The 18,031-nt window shown below is 38.0% G+C and overlaps 1 protein-coding gene across 7 annotated transcripts in view; it reads left to right on the plus strand.

Moving 5' to 3' along the window:
• RALYL (RALY RNA binding protein like) overlaps positions 1-18,031 on the plus strand; it is a 409,831-nt gene that overhangs the window by 311,417 nt on the left and 80,383 nt on the right. For all 7 annotated transcript variants that reach the window (XM_061343014.1, XM_061343015.1, XM_061343013.1 and 4 more), the window contains one exon: positions 3,227-3,302. In XM_061343014.1, the coding sequence (XP_061198998.1) occupies positions 3,227-3,302 (76 nt within the window). The remainder of the gene's footprint in view (positions 1-3,226; positions 3,303-18,031) is intronic.

The following is an 18,031-nucleotide window of genomic DNA, read 5'->3' on the forward strand; positions in this document are numbered from 1 at the left end:
GAGCAGGCTGCTGCATTACAATGCGCTGTTGTCTGTGCAGTCACTTTTCTATTCATAATGATTCCTTAATATTTTGAATTTCAGTGTTGAATTTATCTTAAAGTTGATGACTGAGTGAAAATTTGTAGCATATGTGTAGAGAAAATAATGTGAGAGTCGCTAGGCTGCTCCATTCCCACATAGAAGCAATGTGGAAGTCTGTGTCCTCTGTCATGTTGTCTGGTTCATATTCATGTACAAGTAGTTAATTTTACAGCATAAGGAGTGATACCCCTCTACATTCCTTTGGGTGGAATCATTAGAGTGCTACAGCCAACAAATTTATTTGACACACAGTTTATGACCCAATAGATTTAAATGTCTGCTGTGAAGCTAATGATAATGAAGCAAGAGAAAAGTTATATCACAAGATTTCCACTTTGGTTAGAAATAATCTATCCTGTGAAATGTTGACAAGTTCACTTCTAATTTTACTTAGAAATTTGATGTTGGAGTATATAGTGGTGAAAAATAATGGGATGCAAATCTATTCTAACTTTTCAAACCTTTTCCTACATCCATTCTTAGCCTTAGTACAAGGTGCTTAGGGAGTTGCAGAGCTGTTCAATCACTTTCATATTAATGGAAAAGCCCCATGTGCACAGCTTTTCTATGAATGATTTCTTGTGTTAAAGAGAAATCCTAGCTATTACTGTCTGTATAACATAGTTCACTGTTTTCTGCTGGTACATTTACAGATTTATTTAAGTGTGAGGGAATCTTAACTAATTCTGAGCAGCTTTGCAAAAGTGTTTTCTTACAGCATTACTCTTCTGACAGTTTGATTAAAATAAAGGGAACACATAACAGACCTTAGTCTTCTACACTGCTTGTCTTTGTACTGATCACTCCTGGAAGGATATGAAAAAGTCTTTAAAGTCATATGCCTAAGGATAGTGACCTGGACTGTAGCTCTGAAAGACAAGCAGATGAGAGACATGAAAAATATTTGAAGATGAATCCCACAGCCTCGTGTATATCCCATGACCGAATTTAATTTTACTTTTTTCCTAAAATCTGAGCTAGTTGTTGTAGGAGTCAATACAGTCAATGACCTTAAATCTGACATATTAAAATAATGTGAAAAGGTCTAATTATTGTAAAGGTCACAGGATAAAAATTTCATTCCAATTCTGGTATTTCAAAGAACCAACAGAAATGCAGCACAGCGGTCAAAATTTCTCAGTGGCTTCCAGAAATGCTTGATGTTTATGTTGCAGTTTAAGGATGGGTCAACATTCATTATAAATTAGAATTTATGTTTCTTTAAATAAGGGAAACATAGCTCAATTTTTAAAAAACATCAAAAAAGAAGTTTAATTTATACTAAAAAGCACTTGCTTAAAATAAAGGGAGGGAAAGCATGTTGAGAAGGTGTGAAAAGTGTCTTCAGTATTCATCCAACTTCAGAGAGATAAGTAAAACAAAAACCTTAATATTTTATGGCAAATTATGATTTACAAGTAATACAGCTCCTACAAAAAGAACTACAGTCAGATTTAATTCCAAAATGCTTCATATGGAGAAAATTTTACCAAAAAGTATATTTTGTATGAAATAGTTCTATACCAAAACTTGTCATTTCAGCACCTTGTATAATTTAAAATAAATGTTGATTTAGCTCAAAATATCAAAGTTAAATTGAAAATATATTGGGATTTTGTTTTTTTGTTGTTTGTTTGTTTGTTTTTCAATATTTGAAGCATGACATTTCCAATGGAAAAATGTTTTCTGTCACACATTTTCTGGACACATTTCTGGATGCACATTTTCAATGTTTCTTATTGATTAATTGATAAAAAAATAAATAATCAGCTGGATTATTTTTCTTCCACCTTGTTTTATAAAAAAAATAAATAATCGGATGGATTATTTTTCTTCCACCTTGTTTTAAATAAATGTATCCAGTCACGAAGTTTCAGGCTTTTATTGCAGCTTTTGGGGTCAAGAATATCTATCTTCCTCATTCTACACCTCAGCTTTCTACTACTCTTTTCCCTCTACTACACTCAGTTTCAGGTTAAACATAGATTTTACCAAGAATATGTGTTTCCTTTAAAGCCTCGATCATCAGGTGATTCCACAGTAATTGGGACACACTGTTCTGTCCCAGCACTTTTACGCTGAAATAGCTCTTATTTTGTTGAATATTACTCTTTTGTATATTAGTGAAACTGAGGAGAAATTTAGCTGCAACATCACTCAGATGTCATGGAATTTGTTTCTTAAACAGAACTTTTACTTTATCCTTGTGATTTCTTGTAATGTCAACTTTGCAACATTCACTGCTTTCTAAAGTAGGGTTTTGTTTATACAGTCAGCTTCCTAAGCTCAAATGAGGTAATCTCCACAGAAGAGTCTGTGCTTCTTTCTCCATGAGTAACTGTTACAAGCAATCAGAAAGATGAATCTGTATTTCCCTGTACATTTGTGAGTATGATTCAGAAGAAAAGAGTAATTGGAGTACCTGCACAACTAATAGCTTGACATATTTTTAAATTTCTAGGATAAATACTTAGAAATAATGTAAGCGAACTTTTAAAAAGTGTGCATAAGATTTCTGGTGTTGTTGAGAACTATAATACCTCCCTAGGACAAAGCATGTCAAAACCTGAGTGTCTCTTTCTGCATATGATGCTTAAAGCCAGCGTATTTCTCTACTCACAACAAAACAACAGAAAAAAAAATAACCTATTGGAGGTATAAAATATATACTCTCTTCTTTGCTTTTGAAAAGTTTTGGGTGGACAGTGAAGTAGCACTTAAAGATCAGTGTGCATTTCTCTAGAGCCTAAAAGAGAACTCGTTGAAACCATTATAGTCCTCCACAACACAATCTGACAGATCATACTTTGTCTCAGCATCTAAGTTATGAATCAAGTCTCCTTCTGTAATTGAAATATGTTATTGGCTTCAGCTCCATGAGTGGAAACACCTGTATGTTTTAAAAATGTAATTTTTCTGTTACCATTAACTGACATTTTGCCTAAAATACTCATCCATTACAGTAAGATTTTTTAAAGGCATGTTCTATAGAACCAATTCAGAAGTGATTAAAACTAGATAGGCGTTTTAAGTATGATGCCCGTTTTCACTGTTATTCATTTTCAGTGATTTGAAAATGCCTTTGCAAACTCAATCTAACTTCCAAGCATCTGACTTGCTAATATCAAATGTTTGCTTTCAGATATCAACATGGCAGGAGAACCAAAACCGTACAGACCAAAACCTGGCAACAAGCGGCCACTTTCAGCACTTTACAGGTGAGATTTCAACTTACTACAGTTTTATTAGGAAAAATATTGTGACCTGAAATATATCTCCCAATGTCACAATGTAGGCTGTGAATGAGACCAAGCAATATTTTTTCATTTGTTCTTTGACGTCCATACAAAATACAGTCAAGTTCCTATACACACCGAAATGTTTTGAGTATGAGACAGTATTGTAGTGTCTGACAGTATGTGTATCTATCTGTTGTCTCATTCTATATTCTAACTTTCAGACATAATGACTGCCTGTCTTAAAAAAACTAACTTAAGTAGGAGTAAGCCCAACAAAAAAAATTCCTGACCGATGCTTAGATGCAAACATCACACTATTCACATAATGCCTCCTTTAGTTGGAAACGAACACCAGAGTCTGTGTTTGCTCTAAAAAAGTAAAATACTTAGATTAATTAGATGATAACACAGACATGCAGAAGAATAGATAAAATTAAATCAGTCGGACCATAATTTTATTTCTTAGTGAAAATAACTTATGCTTTACTGAAGCCAAAATATGCTTTACTGGTCTTTGCCTTCTTAGTATTCAAACCAGGGATGCTATTTGCTAGTGCAAGAACAACCCAAAGGATTTATTTAACACTGCAAGAGGTATTACACATAGAGTCTTGCTATACTAAAAAGCTGTTTGAAAAGATGTCTGACAGTGACACTCCTTCAGGATGAAGTAGCATAAGGCAAGTGCTTTGTGCAGGTTTTGTTCCACAGATACTAAAGCCACTGAGGTTCTGCTTGATGAATATTAAGTGCTGTAAGGCTGCACCCAAGTACTCAGTCTCAAATTCAAGCTTTGAATTTAAGTATGTGTTGCATTAAAAAGATGTTTGTTTACTTATTCACTTATGCACTGGAAGCTTAAATTTCCATCCATACCTCCTTTCACTTTTTCCAAATGGAAAATGGAAGTGCAGGAAAAGAGAACCAGACTTTAGGCCTATATCTTTTATAGTTAACAAAATTATACTGAAATACACAATGAAATTATAACTCTTGTCATTTCCTAAACTTCCTATCAAAAGTCTGGTGTGGTTCATTAATGTTTCCACTTCTAATGCTACAATCAATGGGATCTTTTTTTTTGTTCTCTTATTTTAGAGTTAACTAGGAGTAAGCCCAACAAGCAATATTTTGATGCTTATTGACTGATGCTTAGGTGCAATGATCACAGCATGCACATAAATTTTAAAACTTACGCTTTATTGCTTGGCTGTGTCCTCATTCTTGTGACTTTTTTGTTTGCAGAAATCAATGAAATCATTAATAATTTCAGAGCAACAGGGCTGGTTTCTCATTGATTTGTGTGTCAAGGGTGAGAACCACCTTCTAACAAGACTGGACTTCTTCCCTGAGTGCTCAGGAGGGCAATTATAGCATCTCTCTCCTACTCCCAGATATCTTTTTTCAGACAGTTTGTTCAAAATTCAAGAAACTCTCACTTTTTTTTTTTTTTCAAATATAATTAAGCTTAGTGAAGGATTACAGATTTTTAAGGGGATTGTTAACAGGCAAACATGCACACATACCTTTGTGCTCAATAAACCTCACTTCTCATAAAGTACTACAGAGTTTATGCTCCAGACCCATTAAAGGGGGCAGGGCTGATCTCTACAGTGGCTGAAATGCAGGTAGACTGGCTCTGAGACTCACTGGCTCAGCAGTGAAATCAGACACACTTCAGCAGGAGTTTTTGAAGCCTGGGTTGGTCTGAAAGCTTCACAGGTGTGATCTCAGAATGAGACAGCCAGGAGCATTTTAGATATGAGCCTGCATGCTGCACAATATTGATGTGAAGTTTTATCATATAGTTGCCTTTAGCTGAAGTGATAGAAATATTATTTTTGGAGGAGAGAACACCTGTTTTATAATTGCTCTCAACTGCAAGCTGTTGGAAGTATGTAGGTGTTCCTGGTAGCAATGGTCAACTGTGTCTCCTTAGCGGTATTTTAAAAGATTTTTTAAGTTGTTCTGTGGTTTCTAGCCTTTATATGCACTTCCGCCTTTGAGGTTCTGAATGGTTTCTCATAAATACTTGTTCTACAGACAAGGATAAGACCTGTTGTCCTGTGTTCAGCTGTAGCAGTTATTTTTATTCTTCTTAGTAGGTGGTGCAGTGCTGTGTTTTCAACTTTAGTCTGAGAACACTACTGAAAACACACCAATGTTTTTAGTTGTTGCTAAGTAATGTTTACCCTGATCAAGGACTTTTCAGTCTCATGCTCTGCCTTTGAGAATGGGCACAAGAAGAAAGGAAGAAACAGATATAGGACACCTGACCCAAACTACCCAAAAGGCTATTCCATACCACAACATGTCATGCCCAGTATAGAAACTGGAGGCAGTTACCCAGGAGGCCAGATCGCTGCTTGGGTTGGGCTGCAGGTCATGAGCAATTGTATTGTGCATTGCTAGTGTTTGTTGTTTCCTTTTCCTTTTCACCTTTCAGTTTTATATTCTCTCCCCTTGTTATTCCCCTTATCATTATTCTTATTGGTGGCAGCAGTAATGGTTTTGTATTATACCTTAGTTACCAGATTGTTCTTATCTCAACCCAAGGGATCTGCATTCTTCCAATTCTCCTTCCCATCTCTCTGGGAGAGTTGGCGGGGGTGGGGTGTGTGCAGAAAGCTCATCAGCTTGCAGCTGTGTGGTTCTGAGTTACTGTTTGGGATTAAACCATGACACCTGTGAAAATTTTTGAGGTAACTTGAAAAGAGAGCTTAGTTTGTGTCCTTTCATGGATATAGTATAGACTATTTCTCGAGGAGATTGAGAGGTTTCCTTGAGCAACTAACAGAAGCTTTCGTCTGCTAGTAATGGAGAAATTTCAGTATCTCAGTATTTGTTGCCGTAATAACATGTGAGGAGATCAACGGCTTATAAAGTCCTTGACAAGGCTGAGAACATGTATTTATTTCAAAATGTTGCCCTGGGTCTGTCTGGGATGAAGTTAACTTTCTTCATAGGATCCCACATGGTGCTGTGTTTTGGATTTATTACTAAAACACACCGGTGTTTTGGCTGTTGCTGAATGGTGTTTGCACAGCCTTAAGGCTTTCTTTTTTTCCTATTCTGCCTTCTCAGTGAACAAGCTGGGGCAGACAATAAGTTGGGAAGGAATACAACTGAGATAGCTGACCCAAGATGGCCAAAGGGACATTCTGTAGAATATAAAAAGTTGCTGAGAAACAAAAACTGGGGAGGTTTTTCTTTCCAAGTAGCTGTTGCTTGGAGACTGCCTGGGCTACTTGTGGGAGGTGGAATGTGACTTTGCAACACTTGTTTTTTCCTTCCTTCCCTCCCTTATTACACCACATTTATCTCAACCCATGAGACTTTTACAGTTTTGCTCTTCCTACTCTTGTCTTCATCCCAACAGGGGACAACAGTAGTGGAGTGTGATAGTGACTGTGTGGGTGCTTAGCTGCTGGCCAGGCTCAGCCTACAAGATGGAGAAAGTTAAGAGGGTAATGGTTACTTTAGATTTGATTTTGACTAAGAGAGGAATTGGTTAGAAATTTAGTTACCGCAAAATATATACTGTGAAAAGGAAGGACTGAGAGCAAAAAAAGTAGGAAAATGGATTTCAGAAAGGATAGACTTCAGTGAGCTTAGACATCTGGTAAGTAGGGTATCTTGGAAAGGAATTTTAGGGACAAAAGGAGTGCAGAAAATCTTTCATTGACTGTGCTTAAGGTAGAACAGAAAATTACCCTAAAGTAGAAGTAGAATAAAGGAATAATATAGCTTCCTGAAAAGTAAAAATGAATTGCACAAAATGTAGAATCAAAACCCCACGACTGGAAGTGAGTAGAAAAGAACAGCAGAATCATCTAGCAGGATGTCAGAAAGGCTAAGGCACATCACAGCATAAAAGCCAACAAAAAGATTGCAATTAAAGTAACTTCCTTTGCTTTTTTATACTTTTGTTACTTAGCAGGAAAGGAGAGAGATAATACATGATACAAAAAAGTCTTCCTTTGATTTAGCAAAATAGGTTAGTTGACCAGCTATTTGAGAAAATCAATTTTAACCAGAGGGTATGGAATAAAAGGATTGACTAATCATTATTTCAAGAAGTCAATTCAATGGAAATGATATAATGAGATCACATAGAGTGTTTAAATGACTAGCTGAGTCTGTATGTGGACTAGTAGTTATTGTTTTCAAAAATTGATGCAGGTCACATAAGTTAGAAAACCAGTGTGTATGGGCAGGTATTATACCTATTTTTAGGAAGAGGACAACCCAGGAAATTATCAGGTCAACACACTTTTGATTCCGAGAAATGTACCAGAACAAATTATTAAGCAATTAATTTATCAACACCTAACAGATACTAAGATGTTAACAAGTAAGGATCAAATTATATTGAAGCCATATAGATTCATTCTCTGGCAAGACAGCAGAATTAGTGCATAAAGAGGAAACAGTACATGTGCTATATGGTCATTTAAACAAGCTCTGACACCATATGTGGAGTTTTCATGCAATCCAACCTGGCATTGAAGACTGCCAGGGATAGACCATTTACCACTTTGGGAAACGTGTTCCAGTGCCTCATCACTCTCACAGTAAAGAACTTCTTCCTTATATCTAACTTAAACTTCCCCTGTTTAAGTTTATACCCCTTGTCCTATAGCTACAGTCCCTAATGAAGAGTCCCTCTCTGGCATCCATGAAGGCCTCCTTCACATACTCAAAGGCTGCTGCGAGGTCTCCATGGAGCCTTCTCTTCTCCAGGCTGAACAGACCCGACTTTCTCAGCCTATCTTCATATGGGAGGTGCTCCAGTCCCCTGATCATGCTCCTGGCCCTCCTCTGGACTTGTTCCAACAGTTCCATGTCTTTTTTTATGATGAGGACACCAGAACTGTACACAATACTCCAAGTGAGGTCTCACAAGAGCAGAGTAGAGGGGCAGGATCACCTCCTTCAACCTGCTGGTCACACTTCTTTTGATGCAGCCAGGATACAACTGGCTTTCAGGGCTGTGTGCGCAAATTGCCAGCTCATGTTCATTTTCTCATCAGCCAGCACCCACAAGTCCTTCTCCACATGGCTGCTCTCAATCTCTTCTCTGCCCAACCTGTAGCTGTTCCTGGGATTGCCCTGACACAGGTGTAGGACCTTGCATTTGGCTTTGTTGAACCTCATGAGGCTGGCATTGGCCCACCTGTCAAGCATGTCAAGGTCCTTCTGGATGACATTCCCTTCCCTCCAGCATATCAACCAAACCCCATAACTTAGAGTTGTCAGCAAACTTGCTGAGGGTGCACTCAATCCCAGTGCCCACGTCGCTGCCAATGATGGTGAATAGGGCTGGTCCCAACACTATTCCCTGTGGGACACCACTCCTCATCGGTCTCCCTTTGGACACTGACCCATTGACCACAGCTCTCTGCATGTGGCCATCCAGCCAATTCTTTATCTACTGAGTGGTCCATCCATCAAATTGATGTCTCTCCAGTTTAGAGACAAGTCTTCATACCCCCAGTCCCTGCATTTGTCTTCCAAGACTTGAGCTGCGTGGCTACAGCTCTTCTGTCAAGAATGTTTTATACCTGTGGAATTTGCTTTTGTGTCCTGGTCATTAGTCTCACTTTTGCCTGGAATGCTATAAGAATACTTGATCATGCCTCAGTTCAGGATCCAAATTATTAAAAAAAAAAAAAAAACCAAAAAAAACCTTTAAAGTTTTATGATCTGTGTGGAAATAATCTCATTTAATTTCACCTGTGTGAAATACAACATGAGCCTAAATGCAAGACACCATTTTTTTCAGCTATAGGAATAACTCAATGCAACACAGATAAGCTTCTATCTGTGGAGAAGGACTTGGGGGTGTTGGTCAATGAAAAAATGAACATGATCCAGCAGTGTGCACTCGCAGCCCAGAACGCCAACCGTATCCTGGGGTGCATCAAAAGGAGTGTGACCAGCAGGTAGAATGAGGTGATCCTGCCCCTCTACTCTGCTCTTGAGACCTCACCTGGAGTATTGTGTGCAGTTCTGGTGTCCTCAACGTAAGAAGGACATGGAGCCATTGGAGCAAGTCCAGAGGAGGGCCACTAGGATGATCAGGGGACTGGAGCATCTCCCATATGAAGACAGGCTGAGAAAGTTGGGTCTGTTCAGTCTGCAGAAGAGAAGTCTGTGTGGAGACCTCATAGCAGCCTTTCAGTATCTGAAGGGTGGCTATGGGGATGCTGGGGAAGGATTCTTCACTGGGGACTGTAGTGATAGACGGGGTAATGGGTTCAAACTTAAACAGGGAAGTTTAGGTTAGATATAAGGAAGAAGTTCTTTACTGTGTGTGTTGTGAGGCACAGGAATGGGTTGCCCAAGGACGTTGTGTATGCTCCGTGCCTGGCAGTGTTCAAGGTCAGGTTGAATAGAGCCTTGGGTGACATGGTTTAGTGTGAGGTGTCCCTGCCCATGGCAGGGGGGGGTGGAACTGGATGATCTGAAGGTCCTTTCCAACCCTAACTATTCTATGATTCTATGATTTCTTCTTTGACTTAATATGTGCAGTCATCCACATACCTATCTTATTATTCCACTTATATTTCTTCTCACATTTTTTTGATGCTAGCATTCCTGTTACAGTTCGCAGAAAAAGAGGCCACAATTTAAAGTAATATAAAATTTGAAAGGCATTATGGACCTAAAGTCATGATGTCACTCAGCCAGCATAAAGTTTTGCTACTCAGTGGAATAGAACTTACTTCCACTCCTTCTCTTGTAAATTTAACTTTATACCCTAATTCCTACCAGATGAAGATCCCATTGCTCACAGTCCTTGACTGCTGGAGAGTAGGCTTGCACTGCTTAGATTAATCTCATGAGACACTGTCCCAGAGAGAAGAAGGGGTAGGAGAGCTGGATGATTTCCAAAAATCACCTCTTTCAATTTCAAGAATGGTTCATTCTGATAAACAGGAAATGAAGCAAAGTAGAAGGTGGCCTGCAAGGAAGAGCAAGGAGATCCTGAACAAAATTAAAACATAAAAAAGATATAAAAATTGGAAGTAGCAACAAGTGGCCTGGGAGCTATATGGAGCCATTGTCCAGGCGTGCAGGGATGGAGTTAGAGTGTTGTGGGAAGAATGAGTCAATGTCATTATGAGGCCACCTAATCCATAATAAAAGAATTTGCATTTTGGATTAGGCCTTAAAAATACTTGGAGTACGGAAAGATTTAGTCTTTGCTTCAGAAAGCTGCTAAAGACATTATTAATTTTAATCATATTCATTGAACAACTATAGATATGCTTAAGGTAGTGCTCAGGAATCAGCTTAAATTTACCATAGATGTTTGCTCCAGCATCATCATCCTGCTTTGCATTGCTGTTCAGCATGCAAGGCGAGACCTAAATCCCAGAACATTCAAAATTCTTCTCTATTTTCTTTTCTTAGCAGAATACTTCTGAAGAAAACCAAATGCTGGACAAATCTGCATCTTAAAATTATTTTACTTTTAATTATTTGGTTCTAGCTTCAAGCAGAAGTTAATTTTTTTTTTGCTAATCCTCATATCTTTGAAACACAAGGTGAAGATTAAAGATGCTAACACAAATGTGTCAAAGCACTCTTAATGAGCAATGTTGTAATAAAATAAAGAATACACTTTTTCTTTTTAATTCAGTGGTGTTTTGATCAGTATTTCACTAAAGCAATTGTGTGTCTTTAAGCTAGAAGAATATATATTTAGATTAGTTATTAAGAAGAAATTCCTAACTATGAGAGTGGTGAGACAATGGAACAGGTTACCCAGAGAAGCTGTGGCTGTCCCATCCTGGCAGTGTTCAAGGACAGTTTGTTTAGGGGTTTGAGCAACCTGGTCTAGCACAAGGTGTCCCTGCCCATGGCAGGGGGATTGAAACTAGATGAGATTTAGGACCCCTTCCACCCCAAACCATACTACAGTTTTATGATTCTATGTGTCAGCATATGAAAATCCATTTACTATTTTTTTCATCTGAGTTTGTGCTCCATCATACCAAAGTAGAATCAACTGCAAATACTCAGATGTACACTCATTCTGGTTTTGTATATCATAAAAGAATATTTTTAATATTTATTTTCATTTCAATACACCACCATGTTATAAAAGATGTTAAATACATGACTGAAACCTTCTCCATTTTGAAGATCTTTGCTGGGGTTATTAAAATAGGACGAGGCTCTTTTAGTTCTCAACTCTGGAGGTTGCTAATGTTTCCATCCAGAGTCAGGCCAGGCAGAAGTGAGTAGCCAGCACATTTCTTATGGCTTTCCTTGCCTCAAGAGCTCTGCCTCAGGATTGGCTTATCGCAGAATCAAAGAATGGTTTGGGTTTGAAGGGACCTTTAAAGGTCATCTGGTCCAAACCTCCAGTCACGTTCCTTCTGTACGGCTGCTGGCATGGGGGTCAGCTAAAAGTCTTTTCTGGCACCCCTCTAGCAGTAACAAAAATGTGGGGATTTGAGGTGGGGGGGAAGGGGGCACCTATTTTTGAGTATCTTGAAATAATAAAAAAACTCTGCTACAGGCTAAGAGAATGGTGGAAATTTTAGTGGCATGAAAATGAGTGCATCTACGGTACTCATTTTGATTCACGTATGATTTGGTGGTGGGGTACCTGCTGGAAACCATACTGGGTATGGGAATCCAAAACTAGTGCAGTGATACTGGTACAGGTGGGAGAGAGCTGGGGGCAAACTGTCACATACAAGTCTGCTTTCTGAGAAAACTAGTTTGTTTACCAAAGACGAACCCCCCCCTGAAGCGAACTAATACTTGCATAATGTAGGAAAGCACAGCATTTCCAAGACCAATTTAGCTAAGACTAACCCTCCCCATGTGGGTTTTTTTTTGCCTTTGCCAAACTCCTAGCTTCCTTGTAAGGCAACAGTAAGCAGAATTTACCTTGCCTCACTGCCACATCGTGAAGGCCCAGTGAGGAGTTATCCAGTCCCCACTCCTCTCAGTATTCTTACTGCTGTCTGGGTGTGAAGCTGCCTAGCCTGGGATCCATCCAGCCAAAGCATGTCCTGCAGTGAGACAAATAGCAGGATGGATTTAGTGGATGGATTGACAAGAACCAGGAAATACTGGGTGAAATCACCTCTCACCATGTTGCCTTGACTGGCTGGATCTCCACTCAGTAGTGGCTGAGTTCCCACAGCACTATCGTTCCCCCATCTATAGCACATGGTGGCTCTGGCAAATGCATCCTTTGAGGACAAGTTTCCAAGCTGGTCTCTGAAGTTTCAGGCTTAAAGTTCAGTGCTCTCTGAGTGTTGTCAGTCATTTCCCATTCTTAACCACTTATTCATGTAATGCAATTGAAATATATATGTTCAGCGTGCTTGGTTTAACATGCTACTAATTAGCCATATTAAACAGGCTTTACTTTACAATTTAATAAGTCCCATGGCCTCTGGAGGAAATTATTTTATTTAAATGTCTAATGTGAATATATTGGAAAGAGATGCTCTCTTATTTACAGCGCATGATTATGTTTTTATATCAAAGTTTTATTTTTCTTTATCAGTTTCCTCAGTACATTTTACTTTTATAATCTCCATCACAAAACTGATTGGATTATGTTACACATCTTGCATTTCCTTTGATTTTGCAGTTTTACTTTATAGCAGAAGCTTAAAGAATTGCTCACAGTCTTTCTCCACTTGCTCCCTGCTTCTCAGCTTTATTTTAAGATATCATGTCTAGAGTTTGGTGTTGTTGGTTTGCCTGTCCACAGAGCCATCCATTATTTTGAGTTGTTTTTCTGAGCGCCTTGGCACCCTTCATTTCAGGGCAAAGTGTGAAAGGCACAGTGATGGGCTGTGTGACTGCTTTTTCCAAGGTAGGCTTCTTGGGGTCATTCTCCCTATTCGAAAGCATCACATAAACTCAACAAATTCTGTGCCAAACAAGCATTACTATTCTATTTGAATACTGCAGTATTTTGCATAATTTCTGCTATAGTGTGCCATTGGCAGTGTGATAGCAATATGTTTTAACTTACTAGCATATAATAAAAATAACTGCAGGTATAAGGAACTTTCTTGGTTGAATACTGTCCTAGATTTCCCAAACCTGTCCTGTTTTCTACTTCTTTTTCTTAATGTATCTGTGTGTCCAGTTTTGTCACTGGCCTAAAAAAGCCTAAAGGCAGAGTCTAGACAACAGAAATACACCTTAACGATATTTTCTGGTACTTTGCATTTGCATTAAATTGTGATTATGCCACTTACTTTATTCTACATACTGAATAAAAAAAGTCACTTATGCTTATAGAACATAATCTTTTGATGACTACATCATATTAAGATTATATAGTGTGATATCTCTTTGTTATCAAAGTGTTTCCTTTTTGCAGAAATGTATCTTCGTGATACCCTTGATTACCATCCTTCATGAAATAAGCTATTTATTTCAGTGCAGTGGAAGATGAGTGTTGCTCTACAGCTCTTCTCCTGACAAAAGAGCTATCTTCCATAAAACAAACTTTCTAGGCATGCTTAAATGGAGATAAATTTAATTCTAGCAGAATATTATTTACATTAATCTCATCAAAGAATGTTCTCACTGATCACATTTGAAGCAGTTAGGAAAACATATCATTTAAAATTAAATCCTTGCTTAAAATTCACAATAAACAGTACAAATTTTACTTGAGTAAAGGACTTAAGTAGCATTCTCAATTTTGTTAAAAATGTTAAAAGGCACAAATACAAAGCTACAGCAGATCCAGTGATTCAGTTTGGTCTGAATTTTTATTTTCTTTCAAGGAAAAAGCCCCAAGTCAAATAACTAATATCATAAGAATAAGAAAAATATATCTGCTGATTGAATGCAACACATGCAGCTCTGCATTTCTGAATTATGTGTTTGTAACTGCAATCAATTTTATCCCAGAGATGTTTAAAGAGCAAATCCATGCGCTCAAATCATTTGGGAGAGCAAGCCAAGGACATAAGTTTGCCCATTCGCATGATCCAGAGGATGAATCTGCAGCACCTGATAAATTTAGAGAGGGGAAAATGGGTGGGGGCCTCATGTCCTTAGTAATAGCCAGGAAAACCTTTGCTTCTGGTGACAAATCACAGATAAAGTTCAAAAGACCAAAATATATCACCTTGTCATCTCAATTTGTTCATTCACTCATATGATTCCTAATCTGTGCAGTAACTCCAATAACAGTAGGGCAATAAAAGTCTTTTTTTTAAATCTTCCTCTTCACTGCTTTAAAAATACTGCTGACTTCCTTTTAGAATTTGTCCCTAGTGACTAGGGCAAATATTCCTTCTCAGATTATCAGTATATCCTAAACCTGGCATTCTTCTCATGTTTGTTTGTATTCACTTTCACCACACTTTTTAAACTGTGGTCTTGACTTAGATCCATTTTGAAGTATGCCCTACATAAAGACTAGCACTTGCCTTTGTTCTCATCTCCCCTCAAGTTGTTCTTTAAACTTACACAGTCTTTCTTTTTTTTTCCTTTGTTAAGAGGAAGCCAGTGACACCAACTTTCACACATCTGCAGAGGAGATACAGCCCTTTTCTTAGCTTAGTACTTTTGCTCTTGCAGGGGATGATATACAGCATCACATGACTGATTCTGTTTTCTTCCACAAAAAGCCAGACATAATTATCATACTCGGAGTCTAGCATGTTTGGAGAAGAATAGCCTGTTTTCTTACTACTGCTTTTGTTTTGTTTTGTTTTGGGTTTGGTTCTTCTTTCCTTAGTGTTTAATCTCCTTTCTTACTTTTTTCATCTACTATGAAACCTGAAGTAGTATACTATAGTTAAAGTAACTAACTGGAAACCCATCTTATTTTTTCTCATGTTTTTTAATCACTGCTTATACAACGGTGGAACAGTAAACATTCACAGCCTTCTAATAGCATTAAAATTATTCTAACTCCATTCTTATGCAAGAATTTGTGCTGCTAATGTGAATGAAAAGTCTGTGGTTTATGATTCAACAGCTAAATTCCTAAAAGATTTAGACTATTGATGGTTTCTGCCTCCAGGCAAACAGAAATAGTACTTTTAGTCATTCATTCAATTTAAATCTTGATATTATGATCCATCTTCCTATCACTAATTACACATGAGAATTCTACCTTTATTACTGCATGGCTTACTGCGTTTGATTTAAAAAATAATCAGAATTTGGATTCAGTGTCCATAATGATGTTGTCTTCTACAGATACTCAACTGTGTTTCAGTTAGCTTAAAAAGAAAATGGATAGCTCCTACAGCATAAACAAATAATAAAAAATAAAAAATCAAAAACAGACACCATGGTCATTCTTCCGTATTTGAGTTTTAGGCAGGAATCACAGAAATAGTGTTTGGTTTTGCAACCACTGCTTTTTGGTAACTGTCTTATTAACTTTATAGAGGTCTAAAAAGCAACGACATGGGGTTTATGAAAGAGAATGGAGAAAGGCCTGTCCTAACAACCCAAGAGACCAGCAGAATTCTTCATTTTCAGGGATTTAGTAAAACCTTAATTGCAGCAGTAATCAGAGATGTGGGAGAAGGCTGTGCTTCAGAGTACCAATTTATGGGCTCGTAACTTGTCATTGGTTCTCACATAATGTAACACTTCTAATTGTATAGAAGGCTGTAATTCAGTCTGGAAGCTGCTGTGATATACTATAAGGGCGCCATTTCAGTAGCTTACAAACAATAGAAATATGATGCTGGGTTATATATTTAGTTTTCTATGAATAAATAAGGAAGGCTGGCTAAATGAGAGACTACGTTATATATTTTAAAGTCTTATGAATAATATCAAAAGAAGAGATTTAAAGTATGCTTAGTTTAAGAGAAAATCATAGAATCACAGAATAGTTAGGATTCGAAAGGATCATCAGGTTTCAACCCCCTTGCCATGGGCAGGGACACCTCTCACTAAACCATGTCACCCAAGGCTCTGTCCAGCCTGGTCCTGAACGCTGCCAGGGTTGGAGCATTTACCACTTCTCTGGGCAACTCATTCCAGTGCCCCACTACACTCACAGTAAAAAACTTCTCCCTTATATCTAACCTGAACTTCCCCTGTTTAAGTTTTAAATGGATCGTTAAGTAAGATTACAGGTAGCACAAAGGTTATGCTGTGTGCAACACAGAGGGACAATAGCAACATAATGATATGCAGCGAATTATTAGCAATGACATTACCCTGCAAGTTTATATCCTGATGAGTTCTGCTAGTCGTGGGGTATACTATCTGAAAATGTTATCCAGCCTGCCAGAACCAATACTTAGAAAGTACTGTTGGTGCATAATGTCAAATCTAACTTAATTTTTTTTAAATAGGTTACAAATGTCATGCATTCTTGGTAGGTTATGTGGCTGGTATTTCCAGAACTTCTGCCAAAAGCACTGGCTATTTTACTGGAAAGTAACAAATGTGTGTAAATTTATGATGAGTCTTAAGAAATGAGCAATTTCTAATATCTATTGACATAAAAATGTATGTTGTATTTTTCAGTCTTGCAAGAGTGAGATTAGTCTAGGAAACATCATGACAAACATGAATCATACATTGTCAGAGCAGTGTCCCTCCTGTAACTACTTTTAAGTGTTAATATTGTCATTGAGGGAAAAGGAGATTAAGCCTCTACCCTTGGGATCTTCAATGGCAATGCCTGCATAAACCTTCATCTACTCATGACTACAAATAGCCACACAGTAAAGGAGTATTGATTGTGTGATTGTGTAGTATTGATTAGATCAGTCAACACTCCTTTGTTCAGCCCTCCCTGATGAACTCATTCTAGATGTTTTTTGACCAGTTCATATTGACCTGAATGTTCTTATTCTGATTTAGAGCAAAAAAGAGTCAGGTGACATCAGCTTCATGCAAAGAATGATTAAAATGTCAGAAAGAGGACTTTAAGGTAGATAGCTAAGTAAACTACTGTATGTTTTTCAAAATTCTTTCTTTTGATGGAACATATATTTTTGCAAAATTTAGCAACTTCATACTGCAGGAAAAAGCAAATTATATTTGGCAGCAATGACATGGAGCTCTTTCATTCTCCAGAGTTTGTTTGCTTGCTTGAACAAAGGTATCAAATTGATAATGTTTTCAGTTTGGGAAGGAGATTAGAGTTAGGAGTGCTCATACCTGAAGGAAAAGCAGTTCTTATTCTTGATTCTTGGAACAATCTTATTTTGAATCTTTTCATTAATTTATTTGTGACTGGAAACACGAAGTTTGCGACAGTGTGCCTTCTCAGTCCAAAAAGCCAAACGTATCCTGGGCTGCATCAAAAGCAGCGTGACCAGCAGGTCAAAGGAGGTGATCCTTCCCCTTTACTCTGCTCTTGTGAGACATCACCTGGAGTATTGTGTGCAGTTCTGGTGTCTTCAACATAAAAAGGGCATAGAACTGTTGGAACAAGTCCAGAGGAGGGCCACGAGAATGATCAGGGGACTGGAGCACCTCCCATATGAAGATCGGATGAGAAAGTTGGGGTTGTTTAGCCTGGAGAAGAGAAGGCTGCGTGGAGACCTCATAGCAGCCTTCCAGTATCTGAAGGGGGCCTATAGGGATGCTGGGGAGGGATTCTTCATTAGGGACTGTAGTGATAGGACAAGGGGTAACGGGTTCAAACTTAAACAGGGGAAGTTTAGATTGGATATAAGGAAGAAGTTCTTTCCTGTGAGGGTGGTGAGGCACTGGAATGGGTT

Source organism: Neopsephotus bourkii, unplaced genomic scaffold (genome assembly GCF_033783945.1).
Source record: "Neopsephotus bourkii isolate Nb327-2 ecotype Australia unplaced genomic scaffold, CSIRO-AGI_Nbou_v1 NB_1820, whole genome shotgun sequence".
Lineage (NCBI taxonomy): Eukaryota > Metazoa > Chordata > Aves > Psittaciformes > Psittacidae > Neopsephotus > Neopsephotus bourkii.